The 16,827-nt window shown below is 57.4% G+C and overlaps 2 protein-coding genes across 7 annotated transcripts in view; one reads left to right on the top strand and one right to left on the bottom strand.

The window, feature by feature from the left end:
- Nucleotides 1-112: 112 nt before the first annotated feature.
- Nucleotides 113-2,248, top strand: NKIRAS2 (NFKB inhibitor interacting Ras like 2). Of its 3 annotated transcripts, XM_071728685.1 has the most exons (4): nt 174-403; nt 571-649; nt 753-812; nt 1,158-2,248. In XM_071728685.1, exons 1-4 carry the CDS (start codon nt 310-312, stop codon nt 1,252-1,254), a joined length of 330 nt encoding a protein of 109 aa, XP_071584786.1. In that variant the 5' UTR covers nt 174-309; the 3' UTR covers nt 1,255-2,248. The 3 variants fall into 3 exon arrangements, with proteins under 3 accessions (XP_071584785.1, XP_071584784.1, XP_071584786.1); XM_071728684.1 differs by having other exon boundaries at nt 113-399; nt 571-812; XM_071728683.1 differs by having other exon boundaries at nt 113-403; nt 571-812.
- The window catches only part of ZNF385C (zinc finger protein 385C), a 55,942-nt gene continuing 41,297 nt past the window's right edge, over nt 2,183-16,827 (bottom strand). For 3 of the 4 annotated variants that reach the window (XM_071728645.1, XM_071728647.1, XM_071728648.1), the window contains 7 exons: nt 13,760-13,902; nt 10,049-10,159; nt 8,571-8,730; nt 7,533-7,862; nt 5,885-6,072; nt 5,548-5,661; nt 2,183-4,899 (listed from right to left, as the gene is read on the bottom strand). In XM_071728645.1, the coding sequence (XP_071584746.1) occupies nt 4,678-4,899; nt 5,548-5,661; nt 5,885-6,072; nt 7,533-7,862; nt 8,571-8,730; nt 10,049-10,159; nt 13,760-13,902 (1,268 nt within the window). In that variant the 3' untranslated portion in view covers nt 2,183-4,677. The remainder of the gene's footprint in view (nt 4,900-5,547; nt 5,662-5,884; nt 6,073-7,532; nt 7,863-8,570; nt 8,731-10,048; nt 10,160-13,759; nt 13,903-16,827) is intronic. The other variant, XM_071728646.1, reaches the window with a different exon arrangement.

Genomic DNA, 16,827 nt, shown 5'->3' with positions numbered 1-16,827 from the left:
GGGGATGGGGCGGAGAGAGCGCGGGGTCCGCCCGCTATGGAGGGGCCGGGCGGGGCCGGGGACCCCGGGCAGGGACCCCGAGCACGGATCCCGAGCACGGATCCCGAGCACGGATCCCGCACCGGGACCCCGCAGCCGCCATCACACCGACCCCGATGGCCCCGAGGTCCCCGCAAGCCGCGGTCCGCCCGCCTGCAGGGGGCGCTGTGGTCCCGCCAGACCCCGCCCCTTCCGCCACTCCCGGTGAGGCCCCTGCGGCCCCGGTACCCGCCCGGGCCGCGCCCCGGCAGCCGCGGTGGGTGAGGAGGGATGGGGAAGAGCTGCAAGGTGGTGGTGTGCGGCCAGGCCTCGGTCGGCAAAACGTCCATCCTGGAGCAGCTCCTGTACGGGAACCATGTGGTGGGTGAGTCGGTGGGGACGGGGAAGGCGCCGGTGGGCAGGGCCTGGCCCTTGGGTACGGCTGCACCCGGAGACCCCCGGAGAGGGGGCAGAGGACAGGCTCAGCCCAGGCCCCGCGGCGAGACAGTTCCCTGGAGGGTGCCAGGGTCCCCATATCGTCCCCGCCTGCAGGATCCGAGATGATCGAGACCCAGGAGGACATTTACGTGGGCTCCATCGAGACAGACCGGGGGGTGCGTGAGCAGGTGCGGTTCTACGACACGCGGGGCCTGCGGGACGGCCTGGAGCTACCCAAGCACTGCTTCTCCTGCACCGACGGCTACGTGCTGGTCTACAGCACTGACAGCAAAGAGTCCTTCAAGCGTGTGGAGCTCCTCAAGAAGGAGATTGACAAGTCCAAAGATAAGAAAGAGGTGAGTACCCCGGGGGAGAGGAGCTGCAGGGTGGGATCTGTGCCCCTCACTCGTGTTATCATGCAGGAACTCCTCACAAGACAGTGACAGGGTCCTTGTTCTTCAGGACTCTGCACTGTACCTGGCTGCTGTCCTGGGATGCTTTCAGAGTATACAGGTGCACAGCAGGCACGTCCATTTGGGGCTAGTTGGAGCCATCCAGACTCAGACAGGAGGGGAAGCAGCCAGGAGAGAGCACTGGGAAATGTGGAGCTTTAATGGGCCTTCAAGAAGCTCTTCAAGGCAGCACAGTTCAGCTCTTGCGTTCAGTACCTCCAAGGATTCTTCTCACCCTTTTTTGACCAGGTCACCATCGTGGTTTTGGGGAACAAGTGTGACCTGCAGGAGCAGCGCCGGGTGGACCATGATGCAGCACAGCACTGGGCCAAGGGTGAGAAGGTGAAGCTGTGGGAGGTGTCTGTGGCTGACCGGCGGACGCTGATCGAGCCCTTCATCTACCTGGCCAGTAAGATGACACAGCCACAGAGCAAGTCTGCTTTCCCCTTGAGTCGTAAAAACAAGGGCAGTGGATCCATGGATGGCTGAACCTTGTTTCTCCTTCCCTTGCCACCTCCTCACCCTCACCTCCCTGCTTCTCTCACACCTACCTCCTGCTGACCCAGTTCGGCGGCGTGGAGCCCGTGGGAAGCGTGGTGGCAGGAGGAGTGGGTGTCCCAGGGCTGGGGAATGGTCTTTGAGGTTGAGAGAGGTGATCCATCTCCCTGCACTGGGACAGGGCCTGCTCTTTTCAGTGCCCAGCCCCTGCAGGTGTTAGAGGTGCTACAGGAAAACCAGGATTCACCCAGTGACACCCCTCAGGTCTCCAGGCAGCCCCTAGGGCCGTGCTGCTGGAGGGGAAGCACAGCCAGGGGCTGGCCAGCAGGTGGAGATCAGCTCCAGGGCCGAGCTCAGCCGGGCCCGAGGAACAATTCCCTCTCTCCAGCCACTCCCTTTTTCTGTTTACCGACACCATGTGGGAAGAGCCCATTTTCTAGCCCTGCCTCCAGCGCAGCCGCTGTCAGAGCAGCTCTGCCTCGTCCCTGTCGTCCTGGCAGGTTGCCCCTTACCTGGCAGTGCCCACTGCTCTGTTACCTGCAGAAACAGCCATCCCACCTGGATGAGTGTAGGGCAGGGCCGGGTGCCCACATCCCCCACACCCTGATGCCTGGGGCTGTGTCAGCTCTCACTGCCCATCTATCACGGTGCTGATTCTCCTCTCAGAACCACCATGAGACAAATGGAAGGTGGCCTTGTCCTGTCCAGCAACACATGTTCCCTTCTGCTAGTCTGGATCTAGGAGGAAAAAAAACAAATGACAAGAAATCCCTGCCTTGTTTATACTCCTTCCTTTTATTTACTGAGTAACACAATAAAGCGATGAGATTCGATTATCAAAATATTTTCCTTTTTTTTTTTTCCCCAACAGTTATAGTACATCAAAAAAAAAAAATATACAATGAACATTACAGGAGGGGTACTGGCCAAGTCCCTAGAGTCTGTTTATTCCATTGTTGCGGGGGGGTTTGTTTTCTTGACTCAAACTGTTCACATCACTCCAAGGTTATTTACAGAGGGGCAGAGGTTACTGAGCTATGGGCTGTGCCCTAGGGCTGGGTCCAGCAGTGCTGGGTCAGAGGCAGTCAATGCTTTGGGCAGCGGGCAGGGGGCGAGGGGGGGGAGGCTGTTCTTAGGCAGCTCCTTGCAGTATTATTGTTATTAGAAGGAATGGCTTTCAAGGGGTTAAAGTGCCAAGTGTAGGCTGTGTTTGGCCTCCACTGAGGTGAGGGAGCTGCTGGCTTCAGCACAGGCTCTTCAGACAAACTGCAGGAAGGGGCCCAGCATGGACACAGCTCTGGCTCCCTGTGCTCCCAGCCCGGTGGCAGCCACAGGAGGGGAGGTGGTGCCTGGCTGCTGTGGTCAGGGCTGGGGGTCCCCAGTGAAGTGGCCTGGGAAGGGCACAGGGAGTGGGCTGGAGCCAGCTGGGTGTGGGCTGCTTGGCATGAGCACACTGTTGGAGCTGGGTCCCTCCTGCAGGCCCTGCCAGTGCTGCTCCTGTCCTGTGGGATGGGGGGTCCAGGCTGCACGTTTCCCTGGGCTGTGGGGCCATCTCCCTGTCCCTGATAAAGCCGTGGCTGCTGTGAGCCTTTCTTCCCTCAGCTGCTCTCTGAGCCAAGTCTCCCACCACCAACACAAAACCATTCAGTCATCTCTACCCCCAGTCTTCCACCCAAGCTTGCTTTTCCCTTCTCCTGGTGCCCTCTCCCCATTTCCCCACTCCCCTGGGGCAGAGAGATGCCCTGAGCAGACGAATCCGTGACCCAGGGGCTCCCTCACACTCCTGTCTCCTGCAGCAGTGGCACCGTGGGTCAGCACTGCCCACAGCAGGAGAGAACCCAGGGGTGCAGGCACTCAGCTCCGTGCTGCCAGAGCTCAGTGCTGCGTTGTGTTCCCTGCTCCCACCACCACCCCTGGCTGCACAGACAGCTTGAGCACCAAAGGAAAACAAAGACAGCAAATGCACAGGTGAGCTTCTCCCCCAGGATTGCATAGATCGGGGTGGGTTGTCACTCCAGCAGGAGGTCCTTTTGGCTTGCAACTTTCCTGCAGATTTCTATTTACATCAGCACCCTGGGGACCCGGAGCGCCGTGGTTGCAGTTTTCAGACCTGATCACCGCTGGGCTTTCTGAGCACAGTGAAAAGCAGAGCTACAGCGTGGGGATCCCTGCAGAGCCCAGTTTTCTGCAGGCTACGACGGGACCATCCTAGGTAGAGCACCGCGGGTGCTGCCTGCTGCTTTGTACCTGATTGTCCAGGCTGCTGGGGAACATTTGGATTTGGGAGTCATCGGTAACTCCCTGGAAGCTCCTAAGGAGGAGAGCTGTGTGTCCAGGCACGGCAGCTGCGGGCAGGTGAGCAGCAGCGTTGCCTTTCACTGGAGAACCAAAAGTGCTTCAGGGACATTCACTCAGCCTCACAGCATCTCCCGGGAGGTAGGGGCAGGGCTGTCCCCTGCAGCTGGGACAGAGGCAAAGAGCTGGTGCTGAGCACAGGATGACCCTGGCAGCAGTGGCCTGGCTCTCCTGTCCTCTCTGGGCTGGAGCAGAGCCCATCTCCAGCCACATGTCCTACTTGTGTGCTTCTGGGGGCCAGGGCAGGGGCAGTGTGCTTTGGAAAAGGGAGGTGCCAGCCCTGGGCTTCTATTGCTCTGGATGAAGATAGGGTCGGTGTGGCCAGTGCTGCCACGGCGGGGGCTCTTTGGCTGGTGGGACACAGGGGGCTGGTGAGCAGCACAGAGACCCCTGGCCAGCACAGGTTGGCAAGGACACAGCCTGCCCCATCTGAGAGGGGAACTGCCAACTTCCAGCTTGTGCCTGGCTCATTTCTTCCAGCAAGAGCTGAGCTGAGACTCTCCTTGCAGTCTCCTCCTTCTCACTAGGAAGGACCGGCTGGCCAGAGGGATGCTTCTTCCTTCAGGGAGCTGCCAGTTCCTCCTCCTCCTCCTCCAGTCTGGTACCTGGGAGGGTGATGAACAAGAAGCCAGCTGGCCGAGGACAGGCAACCCCTGGCCATGAGATGGTCCTGGTGACTCGGGCATGGTTCTCTCCCTGTGTCATGGGCTCCTCTGCCGAGCAGGGGGAGCAGCGGGGATGCACGGTGGGATGGTCGGGCTCTGCCAGGGTGTCTCACTCCAGCAGGAGCCCGCTCGAAGCAAAGGAGAAGCCGGGGTTGATGTCGAGGACGATGTTTTCCCACCAGCCAGCAGAGCAGCCCGCCTGGGAGCGCTGTCCCCCCGCGGCACGGCCCGGTCCGGTCCGGCGAGCGGCTCTAGTAGGGTGCGAAGACGATGGGGCCCGGAGTGGTGCGGACGTGGGCTGGAGGCGTCCGGAAAAGGGCTGGTCCGAGGATGGGGGCTTGGAAGAGGGTGGTGGCAGCTGCTGGCCGCAGGGCGAGGGGACCGGGCATGGCGCAGACGGCGGCGGTGAGCGGGCTGGGCAGGAAGCGAGTCGCCAGGGTTTTGGTGAGGTGCTTCTGCAAAGCCAGCTTGGACTGCGGGGAAGGAAGGACGAGGGGACATGGTGAGGCATCTGGCTGCAGGGGAGCTCCAGTCCCTCTCCCCCAGCAGACCACATCCCCCTCAGTAGATCCCTGACCCACAGCCCTGCTCCCTCGGTGTGGATGAACAAAGAGTTGTCCCAGCTGAAACCTCCCCGGGGGGTCCAGCCCCACCATACCACCCCTGAGCTCTGCCCTGGCCTTTGCCCACTGGGATGTTCCCTGCTGTGGCACTTTGCTCTGCTGCCCTGGGACATGTTTGCTGCCCAACATACTGCTCAGCCATGTGTCTACAAACAAATGCTGTTTCCCTGAGCCCCACCAGCCCCGGCACAGCTCTCCTGCTCAGGAATCACACAACGGGTGGAAGATTCCCAAGTGCTGCAGCTGCCAGTGCTGCAGCCAGAGGATGCACAATTATTCCCCTGCTTCCCTTCCCACCAATAAAGACTCAGATCTCCTCTCACTGCTACAGCTACAGCCCACCCTCCCCGAGGAGAGCAGCTTGGATGGGATGGTGGGATTCAAAGGAATGAGGCTTTAAGAAAGGCAGCCCCCATGTCTCATTGCAGGAGATGGTCAATGTGGCAGGGGATGTTACAGAGAGCAAACCAGGTGGGTCTTTTGCAGGCAGACAGATACCTTGAGAATACTCACTGCAAGGGCAGCGTTCTTCTGCAGCTTGTTGTAGGGACTGTACTTGGGCTTGGGTGGCTTCCCTGCCAGCCTGTCTTTGTGCCTCCGGCTGCTCATGTGCTGCAAGAAGAAAACAGACAGATCACCAGAAGCCAGGACATTGAGAGCAGACCCACGGCACCGTGTGGGTCCACGGGGCATGTCCAGCAGCTTCTCACAGGGGACCACCAGGTACCCACCCCCAAGCCCCCAGTGCCTGTGTAGAGGAGTCTGCACAGCTCCACCCCGTGGAGCATCCCCAGGGAAAGGCACACAGCACTGTCCCCATCCCAGGCATCATCACCTGTTTGAGCTGGGTCTCCGAGTTCACGTAGATCTCGCACACCTGGCAGTGGAACGCTTTGTTCTGGATGTTGATGCTGCCCTTGTTGCCGATCCGCTTGGACTTGTGGCCCGCCCGGGATAGGAGCTTCCCTCGGCCTCGCCGCAGCTGGGTGCCGTGACCTTCCAGCATCGACTTGTGCTTGGCACCTGGGTGACAGAGGGGACACTCAGCACACACCAACTGCCCCCCTGAATGTCCTGTGCATCCCCCTGTGCATCCCCCATCCCATGGGATCCTCGTCCCCCACCTCCCTGTGCTCAGCAGCAGAAAAGGAGCTGCCTGGGAGTCCCAGCTCTGGCTGGGGATGCTGCAGGCTGCTCCCAAACCCTGCCAAGCTCTCGTGGCCAGCTGCACTTCACAAGCAGATCAGAAATGCTCGGCTTCTCGAAGACCCCCTTCCCCCCCCCTGCTCCCTCCATGTGCCAGACCTTCGGAGAAACTGCTATTTTAAGTGTGTGCTGGAGCCTGTCTCCTGTCCCTGGGCGCTGGCACAGTCTGCGGAGCCGGGCGCGTGCTGCCCGCCGTGCTGCAGCATCTGAGCTGCACCCAAGGTCAGACAGGATCCGGCTGCAGAGCCAGGAATAGCTTAGATGGGTGACAGGGGGCTGGAAGGAGGGACACGGATTCCTGGCACACCTGGGGACAGAGTGCCCTGTCCTGCCCCTGTCAGCGCCGCGGTGGCAGCTTGGGGGGAGGCGAGTAATTTAAGCCCCTGCTAATTCATTCTATTTTTTAAGGCGTTAAGCAAGGAGCCCCAGTCCATGTGACAGGCATGGAGGAGCACAAGCTGCAAACATTTGTTTGTTTGTTTGTTTGTTCTTTCTCCCCAAATCAGCTCCTGAATTTGTAACTGGAGCTGACAAAAGCAAAAGGCCACGTCTGCAGCTAAGCAGCAGCCATGTCCTGAGCCGACCCCTGTGCACGGCTGCTGCTGCTGCTGCTGCTGCTGCCCCAGTGGGCAGCTGGGGCTGGGGGAACTGGATCCCAGTTCTTCCTGAACTGAGGGGAGAGGTCCTTCCCTTTAAAGCTGGGGTGTCAATCCTTCTGTGGCACCTCCCAGAGGAAGGGGTGCTGCAGCACCCGCAGACCCACTGAGGATCCCCTGCACAAGGGCTGCCCTCTGCCACCATCCCAGGGGGTCCAGACACCCCCTCCTGCCCCCCAGTCACTGCTGGACTCCAGAGCTCTTTACATTCCCAAGGGGCTCCCCAAAAGCCACCAAGACCCCAAAACACCGAGCTTTTGGAAGGATTATCCCAGGTCTGAGAGAGCCACTGGTGCTGCTGTCAGCTTAACACCAAACTGCTGTGGAATATAAAGTAGCCTCCAACCTTTTGATTAAATGTATCTGAAAACGTCTTTAATTAAGAGAGATGAACAATAAGAGCATTTGACCTTGCTAAAATTCACTCCATGCACTGTGGCACAGGTAAAACACTACCCTTATCTTTGCAAGCCACCTTAACCAGTTTTAATTAAAGCAACATTCATTAATGCTCTCCATTTCCCTGCAAGGCTGTTTGGTGATGGGGCACAGGGGGGCTCTGTGGGGAGCCCAGAGGGAGCTGCAAGGGGCCTGTACCCCCATCTCCCCTGCTGTCCTTACCGGTGTTGTGAGCCTCCAGCTGTGACAGGGAGTTGACGGTGACTTTGCAGGTGGGACAGTACAGGTGCTGTTTGCTCTTCTTCCCCTCCTTCTCGCTCTCAGGGGTGGAGCTGACGCTGCTGCCTGACTCAGCTGCCTGTGCCTCGGCTGCCGGTGTGGCCGAGGAGGTGACGCTGGTGGCATCCGAGGTGCCCTCGGAGAGCTCAGAGGCCGGCGGGGAGCCCAGGGGGGCGACGCTGCCCGGCAGCTCCACGGGTGACTCCTCGGTGCCAGGTGTCAGCCCCCGACTGCTGCCCTCGCCCTCTGGCTCCTGCAGGCCATTGGCTTGAGCTGGCGGGAGGGAAAGGAGAAGGGGGAAAAGAGAAAGAAATGGGCAGAAAAAGAAAGTCCTCTATGCCTGAACAAGTTTTTTGGACTTCAGAGCGCACCCCCATCCTCCTGGAGACCACCTCAGGCACCATCTGCTCAGGCTCATCCCTGCTGAAGAGAGCTCTTCCCAAGCTCTCTCCTATTCCCACTCTCATCTGCAGCTCGTGGCAGCACAAAAGCCCAGGTGAGCTCCAGAGCTGCTGCATTTGGAGGGAACTGGGTGCCACCCACCCTGTCCCTGCACAGGGGATGTGTGAGCCCTCCTCGGGGCAGGGGACGCAGCCCCTCCTGCAGCCCCTCTCTCCCAGGGACATCAAATCCCGCGGCGAGCACCTGCTGCTTCCCCCAGGCAGCTGCAGGGACGTATGGAGCCAGGCTCTCCCCAGGATCCCAGGCTGGATTCCCACCTTCCTATCTTGCTGGGACCCCAGCAGAGCACAAAATTTCATTATTAGCCCTCGCGGGGGTGTTTATGCGGCAGTAACCGCAGCCCTCCTGTGGCCGGCCAGGAGGGATGCTCAGACACGAGGCTGCTGCGGGTCAGGATTTCATTGGGCTCTTCAGGATGCCCCATCCTGGCCATGCTGTGAGCACAACACCACAGCACCCCAGGAACCAGCTGCATCGCTCACACCAGTGCCAGACCCCCCACATCCCCTGCCCCCGTACCTGTGCTGCCGGGCTCCCCGCTGCCCTCGGGGCTGGGGGTGAACTCAGCTGCACCATCCTGGCTGGTGGCCCCCACTGCCTTCTGCTTGTTCTTCATGGCCTCGATGGCTTTGAGCCTCCGTGCGTGCTTGTGGCCCTTGTAGTGAGCTTCTGCCTGGTTCTGGGGAGGGAGAGAAGGGGACAGCCACGTGGGTGCTGCCGCCGGACAGACAGACACCGGGAGGATGGGTGAAGGGCTCAGCCCTGGGGCTGCAGTCATTCCAAAACGTTTCCAAGTGCTGCCACCAGCCCTGGTGACATTCACCCACTCACTGGGGCCACCTGGGAGGTGGCAGCTTCAGCGGGGTGCAGCACAAAGCTGCTTTTCTCCTCCTGCCTGGCTGCTCTGCACGCAAACACTCAGCCGAGGTATCACTCTGCTAAGACAGCACCGCATTGCACAGCCAAGATAAGGACCCTGCTCTGATTAAATGCATCGAGTCACTTTTAAAAGAAGCTTTCAGGCAAAATCTGTGACTTCAGAAACACACAGTGAATTTCTAGCTAGAAAAATGAAATAAAAAAGTACACTGGTGGGGAGGGCACGATGCCCATTGTAACCTCATGGGTGTCTAACATGCAATTTACATTCCCGGGCTCCTTTTCCCCCAGTGAACACTGAATAATGAAGCCAGCATTGATGGGTTCATGCCTGCGCTAAACTGATAAAAATGTGCACAAAAGAAAATCACCCAAACATTTGTGTCCTGCACAGTTGGGGACAATGCTGCATTGTCCCCAAAATGAACCGCAGTTCAGCAATTTACAGCGAGTAAATCCAATATGAATTAAGACACTGAACCACTGAGCAGCGTGGATTAATTCGCATGGCTGGTGCTTCCCGTGCTCCAGTAGGAGAAGCCCTTCCTTCCCCCGTGCCCCTCCCCACGGCATTCCCAGGGCTAGGAGCAGTGTCCAGGGGGTGCAGTGATGCTGGTTCCGTGGGAAAGCAAAAGGTCCCTCTGAGTGCGGGGCCTCATTAGCAAACACAATAAACTCCCCCTGGATAGCAGGGATGGGCTGCAGCTTAAGTGGGTCACGGCTCTGCACAGAACACGCCTGGCGTGCGAGGGGCAGCTGGGCCAGCACACAGCCAGGACCAGGGGGGACATGGGCAGGGACAGTGGCACTGAGTGTCCTGGGGACAGAGGGACTGAGTGTCCCAGCTCTGGGTTGCAGAGCTCTGAAGCCCAAGAGCTCTGATGACGGTGGCAGAGGAGCACCCAGCCCTGAGCTCTGCCCAGACAGCTCGGAGCCAGCCTGGCCAGGGCACAATGCCCAGGTGGGTACAGAGAGCAGCACCCAGCAGCCCGGTTTCATTTACTTAGAATAAAAAGCTGGGGGAAAAACCCAGCTGCCTCCAGCACGATGGGCATCAGCCAGGGCCCCATCCTGGGATGCTCCAGCTCAGCTGTGGCACTGTCCCTGTCCCTGCTTACCGCAGAGTTGAAGCGAAGGTGGCAGATGTTGCAGGAGATGAATTGCTTCTTCTTGAGCGGGGTGGGCATGCCAAAGGTGTGGCTGATCACTGCCTTCTGCACCGGGTCCATCTGGAAGGGAAAGGAAGGCAGAGGGTGGCTGGGTGCCAGGCTGGAAGGACTGCCCTGAGCCCCCGCAGCTGAGGAACCAGGCAGAGCTCGTGCCTGGGGCAGCCAAGGAGGGACCCCAACACTGTGCACCAGCAGTGCCCACACTCATTGTTTTAAAACATCCCTGAAAAATACAAACCTGAAGGGTCTGGCCCGGCTGGGGGACAAGAGGCTGTGGGGACACAGTCTGCAGACCTCATCCTCCCCATCCATTTCCTGCTCCCCTGCCTGTGCCCCCATCCCCTCTCTCCCCACCACAGACACCAGTATCACAGATGGCAAATCATCTATCATCTGTCTGAGCTCCCGGCTGCTGCCCCCAGTGCCAGGGCAGCCTGAGCAGGAGCCAAAAAAGGGTGCAGAGGTGAACAAAACAAACAACCGGCCATTAATCCACCACGTGCTCATCATCAGGGAGCTGAAACATCCCTGTGCAAAGCCAACGGAGTGAGCAGAACCACGGGTGCCCAATGCATGCCCACCAGACACGGCTCAGGCCAGGCAGGGGGGGCTGTGTCTCCCCCCCAAGGAGCTGTCGGGACAGGCAGATGCCTGGAGGCTGATGACAGCTCCTGGCGCTTTGGGCTCGGTGTCATTCCTCAGCCCTGGCAGCAAACTTGTTCGAAAAGCCATAATTGTTTTAAACAAAATGCATTTATTAAGGGAGGGAAACAATAATAAGCTCTTTGTTTGAGCGTGGCTATAAACTAGAATGCAAGTATTGTTCCCCTACCCTGTGGCACAGGGAGATTATCTTATCTGAGTCCTGCTGTCAGTAGGGCCCTGGGCTTGCAGGCGATCGTATTTCTCTGCAAAGCTATTTCATTGCTGAGACAGGTGCATCAGTCTTCGAGGCACATGCCTGGACAACAGAGCCATTATCAAGACCCCAAATTCCTTTCCAGAAGTGAGCAGAATGGTAAAAGCAGGTGATTAATGAACTGCCTGTTTGCTACGAAATTTTACTTACTTATCTGGCATATAAATGAAGAGGCATTTGGGGTTCAGAGGAGACCCGGAGGAAGCTACCGTTGGTGAAGATGCTGCTCCACCCCTGATGACAAAAACTGCAACGTGCTACAGGCAGCATCCCTGACCTGCCAGCCTGAGGGCAAAAGAATGGCTGGCACATATTTTCAAGAAAAACATCTACTTTTTCCATGCAAAGGCAAGAAAAACCTTCAAAGCAACTGCCAGCTCCCAGCCACCCCTGAGCACCACAACTGGAGCAGGAGAGGGATGCAGAGGAATGGGAGATGCTTGCATAAGGATGCCAAAGGAACCAAGGAGCATCCTGGCACCGACCTGAACCTGCCAGCAAAGCCAGTGATGCTGGGGCTGCAGTTGAACACTGACTCCAGGGTGGTGGCACTGCTGGCCCCAGCAAAGGGTCCCTTCTGCTTCCTGGGGCATGGGGTGATGGCATCAACTTGAGCCTTTACCAAGCTCCTTGCCCCACCCAACAAATCCCAGCCAAGGCCAGTGCCTGTCACTGTTCCCACTATCCCAAAACAAACATGAACACCGTGTCCTGATGAGCCATGAGGCACCCACCAAGCCCCGTGGGACCCCACCAGGCGAGCTTGGGGTGCCCAGCCCCAGCCCCACAGAGCTTGGCTCCCAGCCAGGAGCCCTCCTGCTTCTCTCCACACAACCACACCTCCAGCCTTTCCCTGCCACTGCAGACATAAGAACCCCCAGACCCCCTAAAGCATAGCAGGGGCTGTGCTGCAGCAGGACCTACCAGTGCCACAGCCAGGGGGGCTGAGGCTCTTCCAGGGGGGCTCCAGCAGCACCAACCTGACAGCAGAGGTAGGCTTTGTGCACCGTGTGCTTGGAGAATAAAGATCTTGGCTTTGTAGTCAATTCTTATTGACTCACATTACTTTATTTATCCCTGGATGTTCCTCCTGATATAAATAGCAATGCTGCTGAGGTCAGGAACGGGAACTCGCAGGGATGCAGCATCAGTTCTGATTGTGTCTCCTGCTGTGGTTTTGTGAGATGCTGCTGGGCCCTGGGGATTTGCAGCATCCCCAGAGCTGGAAAGGGCCTTTCGAGCATGAAACGCGCCTTCTGTGTTGCGTGAGGATTTTTTTTCCCCCCTGTTGTTGTTGCTTTAACTGGCAGGAGAGCTCAGCTTGGAAAGGTTTCACTTGCTCCTGAGTAAAACATCTGTGGGGTTCTTGAGAGCCCTGTGACCTGCTCAGAGCACAGAGTGCTCTGCCCAGCAGTTGCAAACAGCTCCTGCTCCACTGGGCAGGGCCTGTTCTGCATCCCCAGAAAGCACAGGCAAACCCCCAGATCCTTTTTACAGCAGCTCAGAGCAAGACAACACCCTGAGAGATGCCCTCCCACCCTCCCAATGCCTCCCAAGTCTCAGCTGCTACCTGGAGGCTCTGACCTGGCTCTTCCCTGGGCAGAGAAAGCAGCCCCAGTCCAGGGGACAGAGGAGTGAGCACCCAGCCAAGACACAGCACGATGGGGTTCAGCAGCTCCAGCAAGCTTTTCCATTTTCCATGTTTTGGGGGGGGGGTGTTTTTGGGGTTTTTTGTTGCTTTTTTTTTTTTTTTTTTAAAGCAACACAATTCTGGAAAGCATGTGCCAAGGCAGAACAAACAACAGGGTCTGGTTCCCGTTCACTACTGACTCACTAGTGACTAAAAAAAGGAGCCCAGACAAAGAGAAGCAACCTTAATGACATACAAAATATTCTCCTCTCCTGTGTTCCTGCTTGTTAGCACAGGGGAGAGACAGGCTAGAGCTGGGATTTCAAAAGAGCTTACAGGAGTTAGACAGCTGAATCCCACTCAACAACAGCCAGGATCCTGTGCTTAATTTCTGCAGCCGACTTTGAAGATCTCAGCGATAATTTGCACCTTCCCAGCACATTTAATCTCAAAGCCACTTACAAAAGGTTGGCAAGCAGGTGGGGAGGGAGCTCAGGAAAGTCTCATTTCCAGGTTCATAAGGGACACAAAACTAGGCATTTACCAAACCCCAAAATGCCCTCCCTGCCTCTGCTGCTCTTCGCCCAGGTCAGTTTAGATGTAGCACAGAACACCTCTAGAGGGACACGTTTAATTGCACAACACAAGCTTTTGGTCCAAGGGTCCAAGAGTGGGGATCTTGAGCCCAACTGAGCAGTGGGAGAAGTCTGGCATTGGCCAGGGCTCACCCAAAGCTCCAGGCCAGGCCAGGCAGCACCAGCACCTTCCTTGGCTCTTTATACACCTCCATTCCCTCTCCTTTTCTGTATTTACTTTTAAACTAATTAACTGCTCTCAAGAGTTACTTTATTACTATTGATTCCAGGAGCAAAATTAAATTGATCTTGGTTAAAATGAACCAACTTTTTTATTCTGGTATAAAAGGGTGATAAACTGCTCCAAGCTAAGGGCAGGGTGGGTGCAGTGCACTTGTGTCCAGCAGCCAAAGACCCCAATCTTTAACCCAGAAATTACCTGGCGGGGGGGGGGGTTGAGGCAGTGCTGTGTAAGGACTGCTGCAGGGGAAGAAGGGACCTGGCAGCTGATGCCCACCCACCCCCCAGGCACTCACCGTGTTGAAGTTGGGGAAGAGGTTGAGCGGTGAGGTCCCGTTGAGCCGGAAGGTCAGAAAGTGCTTGATGTCCAAGGGGGGGGGAAGGGGACGGCCAGGGATAGGCAACGATGCTAAGAGGGGACTGCTGTGTCCAGAGGGACCTGGGCAGGGAGAGAGCAGTGTTAGGGTTGGTGGCCCTGGCTTGCAGGGTGGGGATGTGGCATGCAGTTTGCTTTGAAAGGTGTCAAAACACCCCCTGGGAAAACAGCCCCTTCCCCAGGCTCTCCTGTGCCTGCTGCCTCACAGTTCCCTGCAAACAAATAGCAAGCTCTGGATTGTGGTTTGAAAATATTAATGATTTTCTATTAAAAAGAAAGCCCCCCCCTAGGAGGGGGGAAGGCTGAGCAGGGTGGCTGTGCCTCTAGCCCCCTCCCCATCCCAGCCCATCACCCCTCTCCTCAGCCCGAGGGCAGCAGGAAAACATCTGAGATTGAGGAGAGGGGGGGAATTAAAAGAAACAAAAGAATAAATAAAATACAAAAAATAAGGTTTCAAGTGCTGTGAGACAGAACAGTCCATTCACACCTCCTCCAGCCCCCTCTTGCCAGCCTGGTCCCTTGGCCTGGAACAAGGATGAGACAAATGTTCCTGGATTTTTATTTTTTTTTTTTCTATTTCTAGGTCCTTTTTCACCTCAAAGGCTGTCATGGAGCCAGACTGCCCCAGCACAGCACCATCCTGAGCCTACGCTGGCAGAACCCAGGCTGGTGCAGGAGCTGAGATACAAATCTGAAATTCAAAGTTTGAAAGATTTGGAGAATTTGAGCAGCAAGCGCTCGCCCCGCGGGCAGCAACGACCTCTTTCTGGGAGAGCGCACTCGGGCAGCACCGGCGCCGTCCCCGAGTCAGGCCTGACTCCAGGGAAAAATTACATTTTGCTTCATCAGGCGTGCATTGATCGAGTTAATTCCAGAGTCACCCAGGAGGGAAATCTGTGAAACTGCTTAAAAATAAATAAATAAAATTCTAGCAACGGCAACGGGGGGAGGGGGAGCAAAAGCAAGCAGAAATGGGTGAACGACGCATAATTAACCTTCTGAGGCGTGAAACACTGTTTCTGCATCAAATCACCGGAGACTGTGGGGCCAGCCCCCAGGGACCCCCCCGCAGCCCACACACACAGCCCTGACCCCCACAGAGCAGCAACCTCTGGGGTTGGGTCGACGGGGTCCCCGCCTGCTTTTGTCATCAGCTTCACACTGCCTGCACTGCCCTTCAAACACAAATTATATATATTCGAATTTCATTTACCACCGGAGGTGGGGGTAGGGAGAGAGAGGATGGGCAACACCTCTGCCCCCCATCATCAGTAATTTGTGAATTAGTCACGTTTTTGTCTGGGTCTGCAGCCAAGGGGTGAAATGGGTTCTTAGGAGAGAGCCCAGAAGCCACACCTGACATGGGACCTGCGGAGGGGCAGAACGTGTCCCCTCGGTTCTGCCACTCGGGCAGACAAGACACTGCGAGCAGGAGAGGGGCTGGAAGCCCCAAAGAGCTTTGACACCAATCCAGCACCCTTTGAGGAGCAGCCCTGTGCCTGGTGCTGAAGAGCCAGGTTGCAGGCGGGTGGCTCGCTGTCCCCTGGCCAGAGAGGACACAGGACAGCAGCCACCAGGATAAGGGCAGCATCAGCTTCGGTCTGTCTGAGCCATGGCTGCTCACAAGAGCACAAGCACTGGGCAGGGAGAGGGCAGGCGAGCAGCACAGCCACAGCTTGGGTGAGAGCCAAGCTCCCTGGTGAGGATCAAGCTGCCCTGGCATGCTGGGACACCCCACAACATCCGAAAGCACCCTCCAGAGCACCCCACAGCACTCCCTGGGGCACTGGGCACCCACATGATGCTCTTGGGGCACCTTCCCAAGGTCACTGGGCCAGCCACACTGCTGCAGCTCCAGCCGTACCTTTGCCACAGGGCAGATTCCAGCAGCAGCTGTGGGCTGTATTTTTAGGTATTAATTAGCCACTCAATTAAAAGGATTTGCTCTGGGGAGAGTGGCAGGGCCCTCAGGTCTGTATAGAATGTCACGACCTTACCCAAGGTGATGGGCACGGGTTGTGGGGTTTCTCTCCGCTGAGTCAGAGCAGAGCAACTGTTGTGTTCTAACACTATGCAGGTGTGAACCTCCCAGAAACGCCTCTGAAAACTGCAGAGACAACTCTGAAGGTTTTCATACCAACACAAGAACCTGCCAAGGACCCATCTCTGCAGGCGCCGGCTGCCTCGCGAGAGCATCTGGTGCTGAGTCTGCCCAGGACAGATGGAGCTGGAGCTGTTGATTCACACAGAAGCCGCGGGCTCCCTCCCTCCTTCCCCTTTGGAAGGTGTTCTCAACAAGTTTTGTTGGCGTCTCAAATTCCTTACCCGAGGCTTTAAAGCCTTTGTCGCGGACCAAGCACCGGGCTGACTCACTCCAGCTATTTCCAGGAGCCTCTAGAAATATGGGAGTGCTCCTGATGCCAGAGGAGCAACACCCGATCATGTTGGACCACGGCAACAGCAACACAACAGTCCCCATGATGCCCCAGGGTCCAGACTCCCCCAATGCCTCCAGCTCAGCTGGAGCATCATCAGGAATGAGTAGATTGCCCAGCCCTGGGCTTCCAAAGCCACCACAGCCAGCAAACCCCACAGTGACCCAGAGCCACAGCTCTGCTGGCCCCAGAGACAGCAATGCTACACCTGCCCCAGTGCTGCAGGTTTTGCTCACCAGCCCCAGCAGTGGATGATGCATCTTGTGAGCATCATCCTGCTAAAATCTCCTGTTTCCAGTTTCTGACAGCCACAGCCACCACCTCCATGAGCACAGCTGGGCCAGCAGCCCAGGGCAGGACAAGGACACACTGAGAACCACACACCAAACCAGGGACACCCACAGCGAGCTTGCCCGCACCCCAACACCCACCATCAACCCAGAACCTCCACCTTACCATCAGCAAGAAGGACACAGGCCCTGGGCCAGTGGCAGTCACCTGCCACCAGCCCAAGGACAGAAATCCCTGTGACAGAGGATGGTCCTTCCATGGG

The sequence above is a fragment of the Heliangelus exortis genome, chromosome 29, assembly GCF_036169615.1.
Source record: "Heliangelus exortis chromosome 29, bHelExo1.hap1, whole genome shotgun sequence".
Lineage (NCBI taxonomy): Eukaryota > Metazoa > Chordata > Aves > Apodiformes > Trochilidae > Heliangelus > Heliangelus exortis.
This window is presented reverse-complemented; position numbering and strand designations above follow the sequence as displayed.